At 34.8% G+C, this 18123-nt stretch overlaps 1 protein-coding gene across 2 annotated transcripts in view; it reads left to right on the forward strand.

The window, feature by feature from the left end:
* The window catches only part of Dzip3 (DAZ interacting zinc finger protein 3), a 69131-nt gene extending 52080 nt beyond the window's left edge, over positions 1-17051 (forward strand). For both annotated transcript variants that reach the window (XM_059277178.1, XM_059277179.1), the window contains 10 exons: positions 887-983; positions 2336-2439; positions 3872-3959; positions 5381-5482; positions 8516-8641; positions 12216-12355; positions 13543-13663; positions 14106-14231; positions 14320-14419; positions 15891-17051. In XM_059277178.1, the coding sequence (XP_059133161.1) occupies positions 887-983; positions 2336-2439; positions 3872-3959; positions 5381-5482; positions 8516-8641; positions 12216-12355; positions 13543-13663; positions 14106-14231; positions 14320-14419; positions 15891-16003 (1117 nt within the window). In that variant the 3' untranslated portion in view covers positions 16004-17051. The remainder of the gene's footprint in view (positions 1-886; positions 984-2335; positions 2440-3871; positions 3960-5380; positions 5483-8515; positions 8642-12215; positions 12356-13542; positions 13664-14105; positions 14232-14319; positions 14420-15890) is intronic.
* The last annotated feature ends 1072 nt before the right edge of the window (positions 17052-18123 follow it).

Below are 18123 nucleotides of genomic sequence, written 5' to 3' on the forward strand. Positions count from 1 at the left end.
TTGGGGTTTATTGTATGTCAGTACTTTTCTGGGGAAGACACAACACACATATCTACTCATCCCAGATAAGGAATCCATGAGAAAGTACAGATACCATCAAGTCCAACTTGATGAACCAGTTAAGTTTTATTGGGGTTACTTATAGGAATGTGAGTGAGGTGTTACTTATGGGCGCAGAAATGTCTCAAAGACAGCTACATCACAAAGCATGAGTGACAGCTCACAAATCTGGGAATCTGGATCACATTGCACAGCTGGAGGTAGGTGATCAGGTTGGATAGTGTCCTTTCTATGTGTCTTAGTTGTTCTAAACCTCTTCCAGGTAGCTGGTCTGGTCTCAGAGTCTTTGCAGCTTGGCTCTGCTCTTCTGAGAGGGACTCTTAGCTTTTGTTACTTACTCTATTAGGGAGGAGCCTAGCCAATCTGGTCAGTTTCAGGGACTTCCCGAGGCTGTTTTGAGTTGTTTATACCTTACTGTTTAAGTGATTTTCTGCAAGATGGAATGTTTAAATCTTGGAGGAAACTTATACAACAGGGTTGAAGATTTCAACTAATAAATGTGGGTCAAGGAGAACTAAAACATTTGATCCATTGTTCTTGTCTAAGGTTTTACATTTAATAGGTTATGGTGGTAAGATTCATTTTAAGATTACAGATTCAGAATTTAGGTTATAACCTCTGTGCTGAGGACCTTAAAACTTCTGTACTTTTGTTAGTAAAGAATAACAGTAAGTTTTAAACAGTGTCCTCAGTTGTTTTTATGTGCTATGTATACTTGTTTAAGAAAACCTTTTCTTCTTGTGATAGTTTTATATTCCTCCTTCTGAATATGATGGAAAGGGCTATCATTGTAATATTGCTAATTTTTAATGATCATTCATTTCAGATCTCAGTGGGAAATGGAGAAGCATAATCTGGAAAGCACAGTTAAAGCATATTTAAACAAACTGAATGCAGAAACCAATAGAGCCTTAACAGCTGAGGTAAAAGGAAAACGGGAATGGAGGAGGAAAGATAGTTTTACTTTAGTATCATTAAAGAGTTGTAAAAGATTGGCTTTGAATAAACAGAACTAAGACATCTTAATATCATTCAGAAAAATACATCTTAAATGCATACCCTTTTGTTTACTGGCATGTCATTTGGGAGTACTTGTGTATTTCTAATATTATGTTGCTTTCCTTCAGTGACTCCAAGAAATCACAGTATTTATAGCTAGAGACTAATTCTCATGAAGCTAGGTCACTAACCCATACTTGTAAGAATAACATTTAACCACTACTGTAATAACACTTTCTCTGCTATGCCCCATACAAATCTTCCAAAAATACATATATATCATAAGCCCCAATGTCAGAAGCAAACTTACTTTCCATAACCCTAGAAAGTCACCTGTATTAGGTTAAAGTTAGTTAATAATACCACTGCTAGGATCTCTCAGAAGAAATAAGGTTGCATATGTGCATGTAATTTTTATTTATAGCCAATGAAACTTGCTATATAGTAAGGTTGACATTGTTTGAAGAGCTTGCTGACATCAAAAAGTATTACAAACCTTGCCGCTTGTCATTGGTAAGCTGTGTGCTCTAGTAGAGTTCTTGGGAGTCCAGAACAACAGAGGTGTGGTGATCCAAGCACACCATGGCAACAGTCCTGAAGCCTTATCCCCACAAAGGAAAAGCAGGCCTTACCATTCATGTGTAGTCTTTGTTTCTGTCTGCTTCTGTTACTAATTTTAGGGAATACTTTCTAACACTTATTGCTGTTTAAGACTATTCATTTTGGTAATTATTGAGTGATTAACAGCTAAAACTTTAGACAAAATGATTGTACATCAGTAATGATGTAGAAAGTCTTCCTGCTATGGAAGAAATATTGGACCAGAAGGTTTGTAGGGACCATTTGGACTGTGCCTTTCTGTAGTCTGATTACTTCTGTAATTCTGTAGCCCTTCATCATGAACATATAAACAGTAGGATCTCTTTTGAATATTCTCAAACTGTGAGAACTTTAAAAAAAACTCTAATGTCTTGGCTATCCCTATTATCAATTAAGTTAGTATCTCTGGGACCAAAGCACTGCTTTTTAAAGTTTACAAGACTAGTCCAATATGTGGAAAAAAATTTGAAAAGTGATGTTCCTGGGTCCTTACTAACCCAATAAGTATTGAATAAAATAACTAAAATTGCAGTTGTCTTGATCAGAAAGCATTCACGATGTCTCTTGTCAGGACACTGCAGTGTTTCTGGGAGAGACTGAAGTTTTCTTGAGATGACTAAGAGGAGGATGCCCACTTAGAATTCTTTCCATTCCTTTCTCTTTCAAACCTCTGTAGGTGTACTTCTTACAGTGTCGTAGAGATTTTGGTTTGCTGCACCTCGAACAGACGGAAAAAGAGTGCCTCAATCAGCTCGCCAGGGTGACTCACATGGCGGCAAGGTAACTTTGTCTTCTTAATTGGCTGTGACCTCAGAGAGGGACAGATGTCTGCATACTTGAACATAATGGTCGATGAATTTTACATATGTGCGTCAGAGTTGTTGAAGTAATCCCAAGCTCTTGGTTTGTTTCTTTGTGCTTGATGCGTGGTGTTGCATTTCCTGAGAAGCACTGAGTATAGTGGCAGCTTCCTCCCAGTGAGAGGCGTGCATGCAGGCCAGAGGCACACAAGACAGATTGGAATTGAAAAACTCTCTTCTATTAATGCTTGCTTTTAAGTCCTTTTGTAATACATTTAGGAAAAAATTGGTAGTAACACCTAATGCTACATGTTAAATGGCAGTTATTGCTGTGCTATATTAATTTTCAGATATTGGAATGAGCTTCATGAAATTTTCCTTAAATTTATAATCTTACAGGGTATAGCTTTAAAATTTAGTGAGTTAATTATCTCTGAGATCAAAGCATTATTCTTTTATAATAACCATCATTTTTAAAATTGTCATTATTCTTTAATACTAATGTATAGTAAAGCTGAGAAGGTACTGTTGTGAGTTGTCATTCTGTCTTTGCTTGCCAGAAGGAGAAAGAGCATTGTATAAATTAGAATATTGTGGAGCTCCTTTTTACCTGATCTTAGTGATGACTTGTTTTGCTATTGTAAATTGTTGAGCTCATGGTATAGACATGGTAATGCTGCTATAGTCATTTTGGAAATCCACAGGAAATTTCTTGTACAGACAGTATGCACTAAACTTTGTAAGTTTTTCCTGACTTAACTATTTATAGGATTGTATCAGTTGCTACACTGGTGCATTTTGTACACTTTATCAGGGCAGTGATAGCATTCTTCCTCACAGGAGAGTGTTGATTGGTTTTATTTGTATTTGTGTGTGTGTGTGTGTGTGTGTTTATAATTTGTCATGTCAGAAGTAATTTAATTTTCTAATTTACATTAGAGCTAGATAGATCAATTCTAGCTCTTTGATATCAGGATTAGCATGAAGATAATCCAAAACCTGCCTCCAAGATGAGGCACCATTCTTGAGATTGCACCTGATTTAAATACTAAGGCAGCTTCTGTGTTTGCATTTCTCTGCTTCCCTACTGCATTGGAGACACTTGCATGCAAAACAATTTTATAATATTATCAAGATAGGAAAGAAAAGTGGTGTTCTGGAGATAGGAAGAAATAGTTTCTGGAAGCATGTGTTATTATCTTCCCTTATAAAAGGTGTATATATTGCCAGTTTCTCTGTTTATTAATAACAAGCCTTTCCATGTATCTTTAATCTTTGAGGTAATTGCTAGTATTGGGGATAATCTTCTTTTATATTATTGATATAAATACTAGAGAACACTTTAGAAATTTTTGGAAACCTCAGTGTTATATATAAAGAAAGCTTCTTCTGTGTCTCCTTTTCTACATCAGCAACTTAGAATCACTTCAATTAAAGGCAGCTGTGGATAGCTGGAATGCCATTGTGGCAGATGTTAGAAACAAGATTGCATTCCTCAGGGTAAGTGCTGGAGAATACTTCAGTCAAATTGGCCGAATTGTTTGAGAGTACATACAGGAACATCTACCACTAAAAGCAAAAAGTTAAGAAACTTAGGAACATTTTTTTCATCTCAGTTACCAAAGTTTATGCTCTCAGTTTGTATTTTTTTCATATAGTTAATGTTAGATATAAATTATAGACTTATGTGTGACTTTTTCGATCCTTATCCCAGGGAGAGATAAACTCAAAAGTTGTTCCTTACCTAGGTTTCCCAGAATTTCAAAGCCAAACAAAATTAAACTCCTATCCAGCTGTAGAATTAAGTGTAATGTCAACTTGAGCTATATTCGTTTCTAGTATTAAGAGTTTATATAATTGTTCCATAATGTAGAATCTTAATTACTGATTTAATTGAATTGAGACTGTGAGAAAGCCAGACTAGTGACTGTTTTTGACATTATCCTCAGATCTTTGTATGTGATGTTGATTGATTGTTACATCCACACCACATCTGTAAATGAAGCAGTGGTGCTCAGTTACAAAGAGCTGCCTCAGAACACTGTGGTCTTGTTTACTTTTCAAATGATGATTTTAACTGTTTCTGCCTGGAATCATTGTTCCTCTGTCTTTAGTGGTACTTAGAATTACTTTTAGGAGTATTCAGAGTTTTAGCCTCAAAAGCACTGTTCCTTGTTTTCTTCCAAGCCTATTTCCTGCATGGAAATCACTAAATGCTTCTTTATATATAAGGTTTTGTTTTCCAGTTCTTATGGCTTGTTTACTAAAATGAATGAAGAAAATTAGGGACAATGCCAGTAAATACTGAAAACGTGCAAGTTTCCCAATTAGTCTTGTTCCTTTTCTCCCCTCTTCTCTCTCCTCTCCTCTTCTCTCTCTCCCTCTCTACGTTCTGTTCTCCCCTTTCCTACTCCCAAACTAGAGAACAAAATATTTATAGAACTGGAGCAAGCAAGAGTTGTAGTTTTTTTAGGTAAAATAAAATTACAGATATCTAATTAACATTTTCTAAAATTTTCCTTTTCCTTTTTAAAAAATGAACATTGACAGTGAATTCAGTTCTTGTTATAATGTGTTAATTTTCCTATTAGCCCATGTGTTTCTTACAGGTATTAGACTCCTTTAGATTCTATACTCACTTTATATCAGTGGTGCCTGTTTTGGATCTGGAAATATTGGAAACACTGAGGAGTTACCATAAGCAACTGAATAATGTCACTTTATCAATAAATCCCTTAAATACAGCTATTTAAATGTGGGCATGAAAGCCTATAGAATTACTTTTATGTCAGAAATTGTGATATTCTTTTGTCAGTGGGTTGAGAACTACTAGTTTATGTTGAATTATTTAAATCAAACACTGCTATATATTGTTTCTTTAGATTCAGTGGTGGTCTAAAAATACATTTTTCTTCTGTCAGACACAATACAATGAACAAATCAATAAGGTGAAACAAGGGTTTGCCTTGAGTACCCTGCCTCCAGTCCAGCTTCCCCCACCACCACCAAGTCCGGAGATTCTGGTAAGATTCCTGGCATTTTGGAAAGTTTCTATCTTCATTTTGATAAATGGTAATGTGTAAAATACAGAATGTATAGTACGTTTGGTGTGTGCTCAAATAGAATTAAGTGCATGTTTTAAATACCAGTTGCCACTGATGGCCAATCCGTGCTGATACAGTTCAGCCGAGTCTAGTTCAGAATGGCATTTAGTCAAGCATTTGAAGTATAAATGTGCCACATTATGAGAGATAACTTATGAATGCTCAGAATTCTTATTGCTCTTATTTTAGTACTATATAACTAAAACATTGCAGCATAATACCTAGAAAGCTTCCTAGAGAGTCAGTTCCCTCTACTTTTACTTTATATGTTCTTTTAACTTCTAATCTACTGTGTTTTTGACAGCAAGGGCAGTTTCCACTTTCACCACTACTCTACTTATTAAGAAACAGTAGATTTAACCAGATATACTGATCTGTGTACTAGAGTACGTTAATCTGAGAAATACAAGTTTCTGTGAACTTCTAGGTTATTATTTGGTGATAATTTTTATTTTTAATACAAGTCTGGATATAGAAAGTAAAGAAAGGTGAAATACTTAGGGGCAAATGGCTTTTGGTGTTAGCATTCCTGCTAACTCTGTAAACTTTATTTCTACTCATTATTGAGTATAACAAAGACCACTTATTTGCTAGAATATAACACAAATGGTCTTTTGTCAAATTCTCAATAGACTCTTTTTTCCATCTAAAACTTCATGATTGCACTCCATTACTGTTCACATTTCTATAAGCATTCTGGTCTTCTCAACTCTCACTAAAATTACCCATTAAACTCTGCTTACAGCATTCTAGAGTTTTCTTGTCAAATATTTCCAAATTCTTTCCACAACAGTTCTGAAGTACTAAAAACCATATGGTCAGATTTAGTCATCAGTGAGATCCCACTACTGAATTCTAGTGTTCTGTGTTTGTTTTATAGTCACTATGATGAAGTACCTAACAAAGCAACTTAAGGGGGGAAGAATATCTTTTGGCCCAGTTTCAGAGGGGTCCATCTGTCAGGGCAGGAAGATTATGGGACAGCAGAGCAGTTAACTTCAGGATGCGCTAGGCAGCAGAAGAAGGGGAAAGCCCCTAATTATTCTCAAGGAATTATTGGTAATTTGGCAATAGTGAGTCTCAAAGGAACCTCAAGGCAGACTTAGTACCCACCACTTACTCATTGTTTTAAAATTTAATGAAAACTTGGAAGTTATATATAATCTTATGTATAGTTTTATATATGTATGTTACATTCATATATAACTTGATTTTACATAATAAATATGTAAAAAATAAGGAAAATTGAAATCCAGCTTCAGCATTATCAGCAGTTGACAGTCTTGTTTTATATCATCTCCTCTTTATTATAAAGCAAACTCTGGGTATCATATAATTTCGTCAATTTATACTTCAATATATATCCTAAAAGATAAGAAACTTTTACCAGATATAATCACAACATCATTATCTTAACTAAGAAAACTGTAAGTTATAGATAACATTAATATTTAATATCTAGTTAGAATTTATATATTCTTAATTGTCTCAAAGGTATTTTTCTTAGTTATAAGGTGCACAGTGCCTGTGCCCTAGTGATTAAGAATCAAATGTCAACCTGTCTGTCCATTATAAAGTTCATTAATTTTCACTTTGTTTAAGATCATTACTTAGAGCTATGTTAATGTTCTTTTTTTTCACTTCAGCAAATTATTATTGTGTTCCTGCTTTATGATCATATTAGACCTAGCACACTGGAGAAGTTCCCTGAGCTTGTCTGTCCCCTTCTATACTCAAACAAACCAAAGTTTCTCTCTAACTAACAATTGCCAAGACCCCTTCAGGAAATACAAGCACACCCAAAAGGAACCTCTGTGATGGAGTAACCCTTGTTATAAGCTCTATTTTATTCTTCTATTGTCTTTAAAGCTAAAACTAAAGTCCTCATTCCATCAAATGGCACCTTCAGTACACATATATTTTCTGTGGATAATTTTGAATATTTTTAGTTGCTGAGTATTGTCTCTCAACATGTACAGCATTCACTGAGACCTTTGAGATTATACATATTATATGTTTGTACATATTATACCTTTGAGAGTCCTATATTATTATACCCTTGAGGGTCTTCCATTATTAGATCTGAGGGTGAGTCTTAAAAATCACTTCTCTAACCTTTATTTTATAGTCTAACAATTTGGCATCCAAAGATATCTAACCAGGTACAGAGAAGGTTGTAGCGTGAATCTTAAAAGTTCTTATTAGTAAAATCAAACCTGAGCCAGGTATTGGGGCGAATGCCTGAAGATCAGAGAAGCAAAACAAGCCACAGCTACCTCACCTCACCAATTCCTCAGGTGATCCTGTTTCCTCAGACTGGAAGCTTCTCAGTCCTCATTCAGAATGAATCTCAGCTGAACTGTGCTGCTCAAAGCCTAAAAGCTTAACCAGCCAAATGCTTCTAGTTTCTGGTCTTCACACCTTATATATCTTTCTGTTTTTGCCATCACTCCCTGGGATTAAAGGCTCGCTTTCTGGGATTAAAGATGTGAGTCACCATGCTTGGCTGTATCCTTGAACAGATGGATTTCTGCCTCTAGAATGCTAGGATTAAAGGTGTGAGTGCCACCATTTTCTGGCCTCTGTATCTAGTGGCTGTTCTGTTCTCTGACCCCAGATAAGTTTATTAGGATACACAATATTTTGGGGAACACAATACCACCACAGAAGGTCATAGTAAATTCTTAATTCTCTTTCCTTTTTATTATTGTTCTTTCTGTTCTATCTCATTTTCCTTTGCTTTTTCAATTCTTACAGATTTAAATAGTGTCCTGCCACACACATTGCTTCTTATATGCTTTGTATCTAAATTTCAAATCAGTGCTTTACCCTATACATTGTTCTCTGACTTTAAAGCATTTTTTATTTAAACAAACAAACAAACCGAAAAAAAAAAACTCTATATATGTGCAAGGGTTTTACTTTATTTAATTTTTGCCTTTTTTATGTTAGATTCAGCAGTTCTTAGGAAGACCCCTTGTGAAGGAATCTTTCTTTAGACCCATCCTTACTGTTCCTCAAATGTCTGCAGTTTGCCCTGGAGTTATCTCTGCAGCTGTACAGCCTAGACCACCCCTGGTAAGAGCCTTTCCTGGTGAAATAATAGTAACTAGTTCTTTATAACTATAATGGGATTCCTGAATAAACATTTTATCTTCATTCGTTTGTTTGGAAGGATAATGTTGGTAATGCTGCTGCTGATGATAATTAATAATAAATGAGTGAATACCTGTTTTACCTAATGTTAGCTTAGTTTTGAAATACAAAAATTTGCATTTTTATACTGATGAGTTCTTGGAATTGCAGTTTTACTTTTTTTGTTTTTTGTTTTTCGAGACAGGGTTTCTCTGTGTAGCTTTGCGTAGTTGTACTTCTATAACAAATAAAACTGTAAGATAGATTGACATTTTTATTTTTGGTGTAGCTGTCCTATAGAAAAACAAAGAGGACAAGTCACAGTGAGCTATTAAGCTACTAAGTTTACATACACACCCAGAGTGTTCCCACTGTATCCACAACCAGTAATATGAGTAGCATCAGCGTGGAACAAAAACTCTAAAGTTTTCATGCCGGGAAGTGGTGGCGCACGCCTTTAATCCCAGCACTCAGGAGGCAGAGCCAGGTGGATCTCTGTGAGTTTGAGGCCAGCCTGGTCTACAGAGCGAGATCCAGGAAAGGCGCAAAGCTACACAGAGAAACCCTGTCTTGGAAAAAAAAAACAAACAAAAAAAAACTCTAAAGTTTTCAATCTTCCTAATTGTAAATAATCCAGTAAGTTTTATTCAGACCTGAAGAAAGACATTTAAAATGGCTAGAATATTTTTTGTCATCTTGAATAAACTTTAAGGGAAAAAGAATGAATGACAAAAATGTCCCCAAAAGAGTGATGTCAGATATAATTAGTGGATTTTTTTTTTTTTTTTTTTTTTTTTTGAGCTGAGGACCGAACCCAGGGCCTTGTGCTTGCTAGGCAAGCGCTCTACCACTGAGCTAAATCCCCAACCCTTTTTTTTTTTTGTTTTTTTTTTTTGAGTGGAATATTTTTTTAATCCTGACTTTCCCATAAGGGCACTTGGGCAGTTTAAAAAGTATGTCTGTCTGTCTGTATTTTCACATGTGCATATATGTGTGTGTCTCTGTGTGTGTCTGTGTCTATAGTAGTATGTAATTCTTGGGTCTTACTTTATACCTCTTTTTGAAATACATAGTTAGATGGACTCATTTATGTCTATGCCAACTGTCTACAAAAGATATTTTATGTCTCAACATTTTAAATAAGTACCACAACTTTTATCACCATGTTAATGGTGTTGCTTATGCAGTTTGCGTGCTGTTATTCTGTAATGACTGGAGTGGAATTTTATTGAAATCTCTTAACCTCATAATAAGATTATCTTCAGATGACTGGAGAAAGCTACAGACTGAGGCAGATTGTATTTGATTCCAACCACTGATAGTTGTTGCTTACTTTCATGGTGACCCATGGAGATTTCAGTAAACATTGTCATGGTTTAATTGCCTTAGTAAACTAATTAGCAGTCTAAAAATTCTCCTATTGATATTAATTCACTTAATCTTAATGTTTTAAAGGACTACCATAAAATACACAAAAAATGTTGTTCGTGTTATAGATCTTTTAGATATACTATTACGCTTTCCACACTGTCATTTGTCTGTGATATTTTTGAGCCTTTTAGCAAAAGCACTTATATTATTATCATCATCTTTATACACAATTTAAAATTTTATTGTAGCTAGAGTTTTCTTCAGTCCTGCCTGGCCTACAGTCAGGACAAATCTCTTTCATCCGCCAGTCCTGCAGCTGCTCAGACCCAACCAAGTAAACACACAAAGACTATATTGCTTACAAACTGTACGGCCATGGCAGGCTTCTTGTTATCTAGTTATTCTATCTTATTAACCCATTTCTTTTAATCTATACTTTGCCACATGGCTTGTGGCTTACCAGTATCTTACACGTTGGTACTTATGGTGGCAGCTGGCAGCGTCTTCTGACTCAGCCTTCCTGTTCCCAAAATTCTCTTCTCTGCTTGTCCCGCCTATACTTCCTGCCTGGCTACTGGCCAATCAGCATTTTATTTATACAGAGCGACATTCACAGCACTTCCCCTTTTCTTTTTTTTTTTTCAAAAAGGAAGATTTTAACTTTAACATAGTAAAATTACATATAATAAAACAATTATTCCCTCGGATTTCTACTGTTCTACGCAGACTTGGTAAGTCAATTAAGATATCAGATATTTTAAAGAAAAAAGCTACTTAAAAAAATTTTTGCCTTGGGGGCGGGAGGGGGGAGAACAAGGGAATCCGTGGCTGATATGTAGAACTGAATTGTATTGCAAAAAAAAAAAAAAAAAAAGAAAGAAAGAAACGAAACAAAAATAAAATGACATACTCTCCTAAAAAAAAAAAAAATCCACATTTAAAAAAAAATGGATATTATGTGTACATTAGAAGAAAATTGGAGTTTGTTTGATAAAATTTTAGGCAGTCTGAAAATGGAACAACTATATGAGAAGATTAATGTTGATGGGATAATGCACATTATTACTTTCCTTATCCTTATTTTACTATTTAAAAAGATAGTCAATTTAAGTGCCAGGATAAAAGCTTTAGAAAAACCTGTTAAAATGAATTATAGAGAAATTCAGATTGAGACAGAAGAATTTAACGGTGAAATTGTTTCAGGATTGGATTATAAGGTTACAGAAAGAAAGCCTGTTTTCACACAGTCACCCTTAATTTATCTGGTATACAGCAGTTACTTGGTAAAGTGAATGCACAAAATATTTGGACTCCAGTTGAGATGCTAGATTTACAAAGGTTTAAGGAAGCAATAGTATCTTATGGCATGCATTCCCCATTTGTAAAGCAAATGTTAAACTCCTGGTCAACTTATAATAAGATTATACCACAGGACTGGCGGGTGAGAGAGATTTGTCCTGACCATGGGCCAGGCAGGACAAGGAAAACTCTAGTTACATTATATCTTCATTATTTTTCTAATTATAAAAGTATACTTATGGAAAAATATAATGGAGAAATATAGACAGTTGAAAGTAAAATTACCTTGTGGTTGAATCCCTAGGAAAAAAATCACCATTTGCAGATTATTGTGTAATTTACAGATGCTTTTATTTGTTCATATGCGTGCACTTATTAAAAATTTTAATACTAAAGGAGTCATACCGTAAATACTATGCTAGATAATGTTTTGAAAAAAAATTAAACATATTCAATGGCTGTCTCTTATGCCCAGACGTATACATCTATTTGTAAGAACTTGATTGATTTGCTATAATTTTTTTACTCAATCCCTCCATTGTTGACAGAATTTAGGTAGTTTTCAGTTTTCCACTATTATTTCTTAAAAATTCAACAATACACTCTGCATGTGTTTCTGTATTAGCTGGTAATTTCGGGACAAACACCCTACTTTTAAAGTAAGTTAAAATAGGTAATAACAAGTTTGAAATATTGTATTTGTTGAGAAATAAACTGTATTAGAAAATGTAGATATCATTATGACTCTTCATTCTGCTTTTTTCTGAGGAATCCAAGTGTTACATTGGCATGAGGTGTTACCTACTAACTGAAGCTGATGGTTATAATAACTCTGTGCCCTTTACAGATGCCTGGGATAACCTGGGCTATGCCAACACCTATAGGTGATACAGTGTCACCCAGTGCAAGTCTGTGCAGTGAACCTCTCATGATAAACTGGGAGAGGATTACAGACAGGCTGAAAACTACTTTTCCACAACAGACAAGGTACTTTCATTTTTCTTTAGTGGTTACACTCTTTTTCACAGTTCTATAATGTGAATTGTAGAAATGAAACACTTCACACACATCCACAAGTACAATGATTCTTTACCATGGTCTTAGGAAAATAAAATTGACTAAGTGCTCAATAGAAATGCTAAGTAAACATTTTTTTATTAGTCTTAAGACATAAGAAGATTAGTGTTTAAATTTATGTTTGCTCATTTGCTAGAAGTAGTAGTTGTAAACTTACGCAATTTGAATGCCTCCGGCTACAACAATTACCTTAATAACAGGTCACCAAAGTATGTTTTCAGTTAATTGTATGCTGAGCTTCAACATACCAGGTTTTGGTTTCTTTTTTTATTTTATTGAGATTTCTATGATTTATTTGTGTATGAGTGGACACAGTTCAATATAATAAATCACGATTTTTCTGGCTTTCACTCTGACTTTAGCAGAAGTAAAGTTAATTCTAAAAATGTCTGTTTTTTGTATGTGTGGAAATAAGTACAGTTTTCCTTTGTATTTTCATTTGAAAGCATCATATCTTGTTACTAAATTAGATTATGGTTTTAATCAGTTTCATGATTACAGATAGAAAAATAGAATTATATAGTTATAGATAATTATAAAATGACTAATTTATGAACCAAAGGAAAGATAAATATCTTCTTTTTCTATTATAAGAACAGGTAGCAATGGAGGATTAAAAAGGGAAATACTGATTAAAATATCATATCTTTTGCTTGCTTTACTTTTCTATTTAGTCTTTATTTTTTCTCAGAGTTTTATGAAGGCAAAACATTTAAATATTACAAAGATAAGAAAACAATAGCAAGAGTTATTATTAAAATAGTTTTGTAGAAAGAAATCCTTTAGTCTTGAATGAAATTTGAGATAAAAAGTCCTCAGTATGTAAATGAATTTTCACATAGTTAACTCTTTCATAAACATAGTTAACTTTCACTGGTAAACACATTAAATACCGCTTTTGGACATAATTAATTAGCAGTTTTCATTTGGGTTTCAAATAAATACGAATGACATTTTTAGATTCAAGACTACAGACTTGAGTCTATATGCTGACTATGCTGACTGTCGCATGGATAGGATTTTCTATCTCATCTTTGAAGGCACATCCTCAAAGCAGTAGGAGAAGCCAAGCTTTCTCTATTCTTGATCTCTTCCAGGAAGGAACTTACAGATTTCTTACAACAGCTGAAGGATTCTCATGGGAAGTCCGTGTCTCGACTTACATTTGATGAAATTGCTTACAAGATTTCTCAAATGATTGAGCCCAAGAAACCTGAGGTAAAGCAAACAAATAAAAACAACAACAAACTTTAATTCTCTATTCTATTTCTGTAATAGTGCCATAACATACATAGAGTCGAGAATCAATAACTTAATCGTAGGGCATCATTGATTACAGTAAGTAATTCCACAAATTCAATATGACAAATGACATGGGAAGTGTTTTAGATGAGACTAGAATAAAACTGCTCCCCTTTGAATTTTCTAAAGGCTGCTTTGAACAATTCTGAATGCAAGTTTTACGTTCTAATTTTCTGCAAAGATTTACTTTATTTAAACTAATGTTTTACATAGCTAACAAATAATGCCAACATTTTATTTCAAGATTTATCATGAATAGTGTTTATCCTTTTGGTAGTTTTTGCTACAGTCTATTTTATTCAATTCTGTCAGTTGATACTGTTTTAGGATAATTTTTTAAAATAAATATTATTTTTAGAGTGAAGGAAAATCTGCACCAGATGGTAATAGTGCATCACCCAGCCACACTTCATCACAGCCTAATGCTCCCCAGACCCCTAAATCATCACAAGAGTCTACCACAGGGGAAGGAGACAAAGATTTGGTAAGACAGAAGTTGTTAACTATAAACACATTTATATCTGAGAGGAAAAAAAAATAGCCTAAATTTTATCAGACCTATTTTTCTCTAGGATAATGAAGAGGAAGAAGAGGAGCCCTGTGTGATCTGTCATGAGAATGTGTCTCCAGAAAACCTTTCAGTTTTGCCTTGTGCTCACAAATTCCACTCTCAGGTAAACGTTTAAGCTTATCCTGTTAACATTTTACCATTAATCAGCTAAGCAAGCTTACTGCCTTACTTAAAAGGTACATCAGCATCCAGTGCCATTTCACAGTCCCACTGGGCATAACTACACTTTCTTCTCTGGGTACCATACAGAAATGTTTACATCTTTCCCTGTATACAGTCATGGTTATACTACGGTTTTCAGGAGGACAGCCTGGAGATTTAAATAGTATCAGTACACAGTTCCCTTGAACAGAACTAAGAGAAACATGAATTGACAGCAGTTGAGTGACAGGACTAACAACAAAGAAGTGTCACTTTACCCCGACTCGCTGTAAACTCTGCAGTGTCTATTGTCTATACGTAATAATGGCCTCCTCAGTTAAAGCAGAAGACTTGTCTTAGTAATCTCTCTAACCTCTTGTGTTTCTGTTTGAAGATTCTGAGGCTTTTGTATTAATGATAGAAAAATGTGAGCCTGGCATAGCTTTTGTGTTCTTGGTGTCTACATGGATTAACTCCTGGTGCTGCTGCTGTGTATAACTGTTACTGATATACAATGTATGGTCCAAATCCTCTGGGGGGAAGTGTGATTCAACAAAAGAAAGATTATGTTAGATAAGAAGTGTTTTTCTCGGGGAAGTGAACAATTGCCTGATTTTTTCAAACCATGTTTCAAAGATACAATATGTGGTACCTGATACAAAATTATGTGTGTTGTCTGCTTTGCTCTGAAGAGGTTTGTAAAATGCCTAATCCCAAAAGTTCTCCAAGATGACACTTAGCCACCCAACTCTCCCATTTTGAAATTTTAATATGTGATGATTTCAAAATAAGAATGTTTGTCAAAACTTATTTGCCATTGCCCAGTGAACAAGAAGTAAATAATTCATTCAGTTTACTCTTTAAGTTTAGTTATGAAGCCTCAGGTAGAGTCCCTATACTTAATCCTATTATCAGATTTGTTTCTCCATTATTCAAACATCAAAAATATGTTTTAAGTCAATACTTAGCAAAACATAACAAATACTTCATTGTTCGAGATTACTATCATTTTCACTGTAGAAAACAATCTGAAGAGAATTTTCATCCAGGGAGTTTCAGCTTTAGAGCCCCATAAAGGTATTGGTAACTTTCGTATGCCTAGTTGTTATTTAATTATAAGTGAAAAGAATTTATAAACAAAATCAACTAAAGAGAGAATATAGCAAGCTTCTCCAATATCCTTGTAAGGAAGAACTACTAGTCATTTTTTAAAATAGGGTGAGACCAAATTTTGAGTAGACTTGCTTAAAGATACTCTACAGTTGCCAGCTTATATTGCTTAGCAAACCAGAGAGGGTACCATGGTTGTAACAGATTGCTTGGCTTGCAGACCCACCAGAAGACATGTTGACTAGGAACTATGCTGTATAGAGTAGTGGCTGCCTCTGCTAGGCTAAATTTGAAACTCTGACTGGAATCATTTTGCTCCTTAATGCATTAGACCATGGTTGATGCAACAGGGGACATGCCCCACCTGCAGACTCCATATTTTGCTACCAGAAGAATTCCCTGGCCACCCCAACGGGCAGTTACCCAAGATCTGATACAAGGCAGGTAGCTATACCTAAGATGAGTTTTAGACATTGGAATTTAGTTTGGCCTTTAATGAGCTAATTGTTTGAATAGTATTATGTAGCAGTATGCCCTTTGGTGTCATGCAAATAGACCAGCCAATCACACCAGGGCTGAGCCAGGATCAAGACAGATCTAAAGCACGTGTCAATTCAATGGAAGGGACTTAAAGAAGGTGGGATTTGATAGTTGGATTTTATTGCTCTTCATAACATTTTCCATGTGTAAACACATGACCTATAAAGATAACAGTGTATTTCTTAGAATGTCCTATCTTTTTCCTTCTTACTCTCTTTACTTTCTCTCAAGTATGGTACATTTTAATTTCCTGAAATTTAGGAGAAAAGGTAGGAAAATTCTATAGATTTTAATTTTCTTTTTAACTTTGAAATTTTGGTGTTAAAATGTAACTATTAAAGGTTATAAATTCTATCTTAGCTTTTCTATCTTCTGAAATAGCTACACTTGATGAGATTATGGACTCCTTGACACTGGTGACCATACAATGGTTTATAATAGCCTGTGACAAATGATTGTTTCAGACATTGGAGAACCAATGTGTTAAATTGTTGGTGTCATGAATCTCCACAATAATTATACTATAGAAACTACAACTAAGATTTGTATTTCCCTCAAGAGCTAGTTCTTAAAATCACACCGTAAGACACCTATGTTCCCAATAGTTAGCACCATAAATATGAAACGAAGTTAGAATTAGAAATCAAGGATAGTAAAGGAGGCAGATATGCAAAGGAAGTCATTTGCTGAGATGACTAATTGAGATCTTACAGTACTTTGTAAACATATTCCTTGGCTCTTAATCATTTGCATTTGGGGGGATTTCTTTTCCTGCTTTAAAAATGTCTGCTGTCATGTAATTGTTCTGGGGAAGAGTGGAAGCCATTTGTATGTACTTGCTGCTGCTTGTGACAAAGTTGATACTCACTAGACCATTTGCCTGTCTAAAGCTTGTCACTGAGAGAGTTCCAATTCTTAGACAACAAAGCCTATTTTAAAAATAGTGTAGCCGGGCGGTGGTGGCGCACGCCTTTAATCCCAGCACTCGGGAGGCAGAGCCAGGCGGATCTCTGTGAGTTCGAGGCCAGCCTGGGCTACCAAGTGAGTCCCAGGAAAGGCGCAAAGCTACACAGAGAAACCCTGCCTCGAAAAACCAAAAAAAAAAAAAAAAAAAAAAAAAAAAAAAAATAGTGTAAATGCTGTAAGTGGTGTACATGCCTGTACTTTCAAACTTAAAGTAAATCCATAGTTACCTTGGGAGGCATGTATCCTTGGTTCATATTCACAGTCTCAAATTCATTAATTTTGGGAGGAAAAGTTGCTTTGACTCAGCAACTATTTTCTTGTGTATATTTCAGTGTAAATGTATTTTGAAGTTACTGTGAATCTATTTAATAATTCTGTGCCTGCAATTGTATGCTAAACTTCTTTTTCTATTTTGAAAATAAACTGAAAAATGTGAAGAAAAATATTTTTAAAATGTCAACATTTGAATGGGTGAGATGATCCAGCAGGTGAAGGTGCTTGTTGCCAAGCCTGATGACCTGAGTTCTGTTCCTGGGACGTGCATGGTAAAAGGAAGAACTGCCAGTCCTGCAAATGGTCCTCTGACCTCCACATGCGCAGTGTGGCTTGTGTGTGCACACAGACACAGTACATTCAGATGCACGAAAAAGGAAGGGAGGGAGGAAGGAAAAGTATTCTTAAGTACGTCATTCATTTATATATAAAATAGCATTGTGGTAGATTTGCAGAATCGAGAACTTATGGGACATTTCAGTCATCATCTTATCACAGTTATGTAGCAAATTACCTTGTAAGACAGTTCGTGCTTACAATTTGTTTCTTAGTTCATGTTTATAATTGTAATTTCATTTTTATGTGGAAAATAAAAGTATTTCTGAATTGAACAACTATTTTTCTATGTGTTCTTTTTAAATGTATCCAAAAATACTTTCTCTATTTCAAATGTCTATTTCTGTTGAGTTGTACTTGAATTTTTATTCTGTTTTGAGGAAATAATGTGAAAATATCTAAGTTGTTAGTCATCTCATCTTGTGAAATGCCAAGGATG

The sequence above is a fragment of the Peromyscus eremicus genome, chromosome 12 (assembly GCF_949786415.1).
Source record: "Peromyscus eremicus chromosome 12, PerEre_H2_v1, whole genome shotgun sequence".
Taxonomy (NCBI): domain Eukaryota; kingdom Metazoa; phylum Chordata; class Mammalia; order Rodentia; family Cricetidae; genus Peromyscus; species Peromyscus eremicus.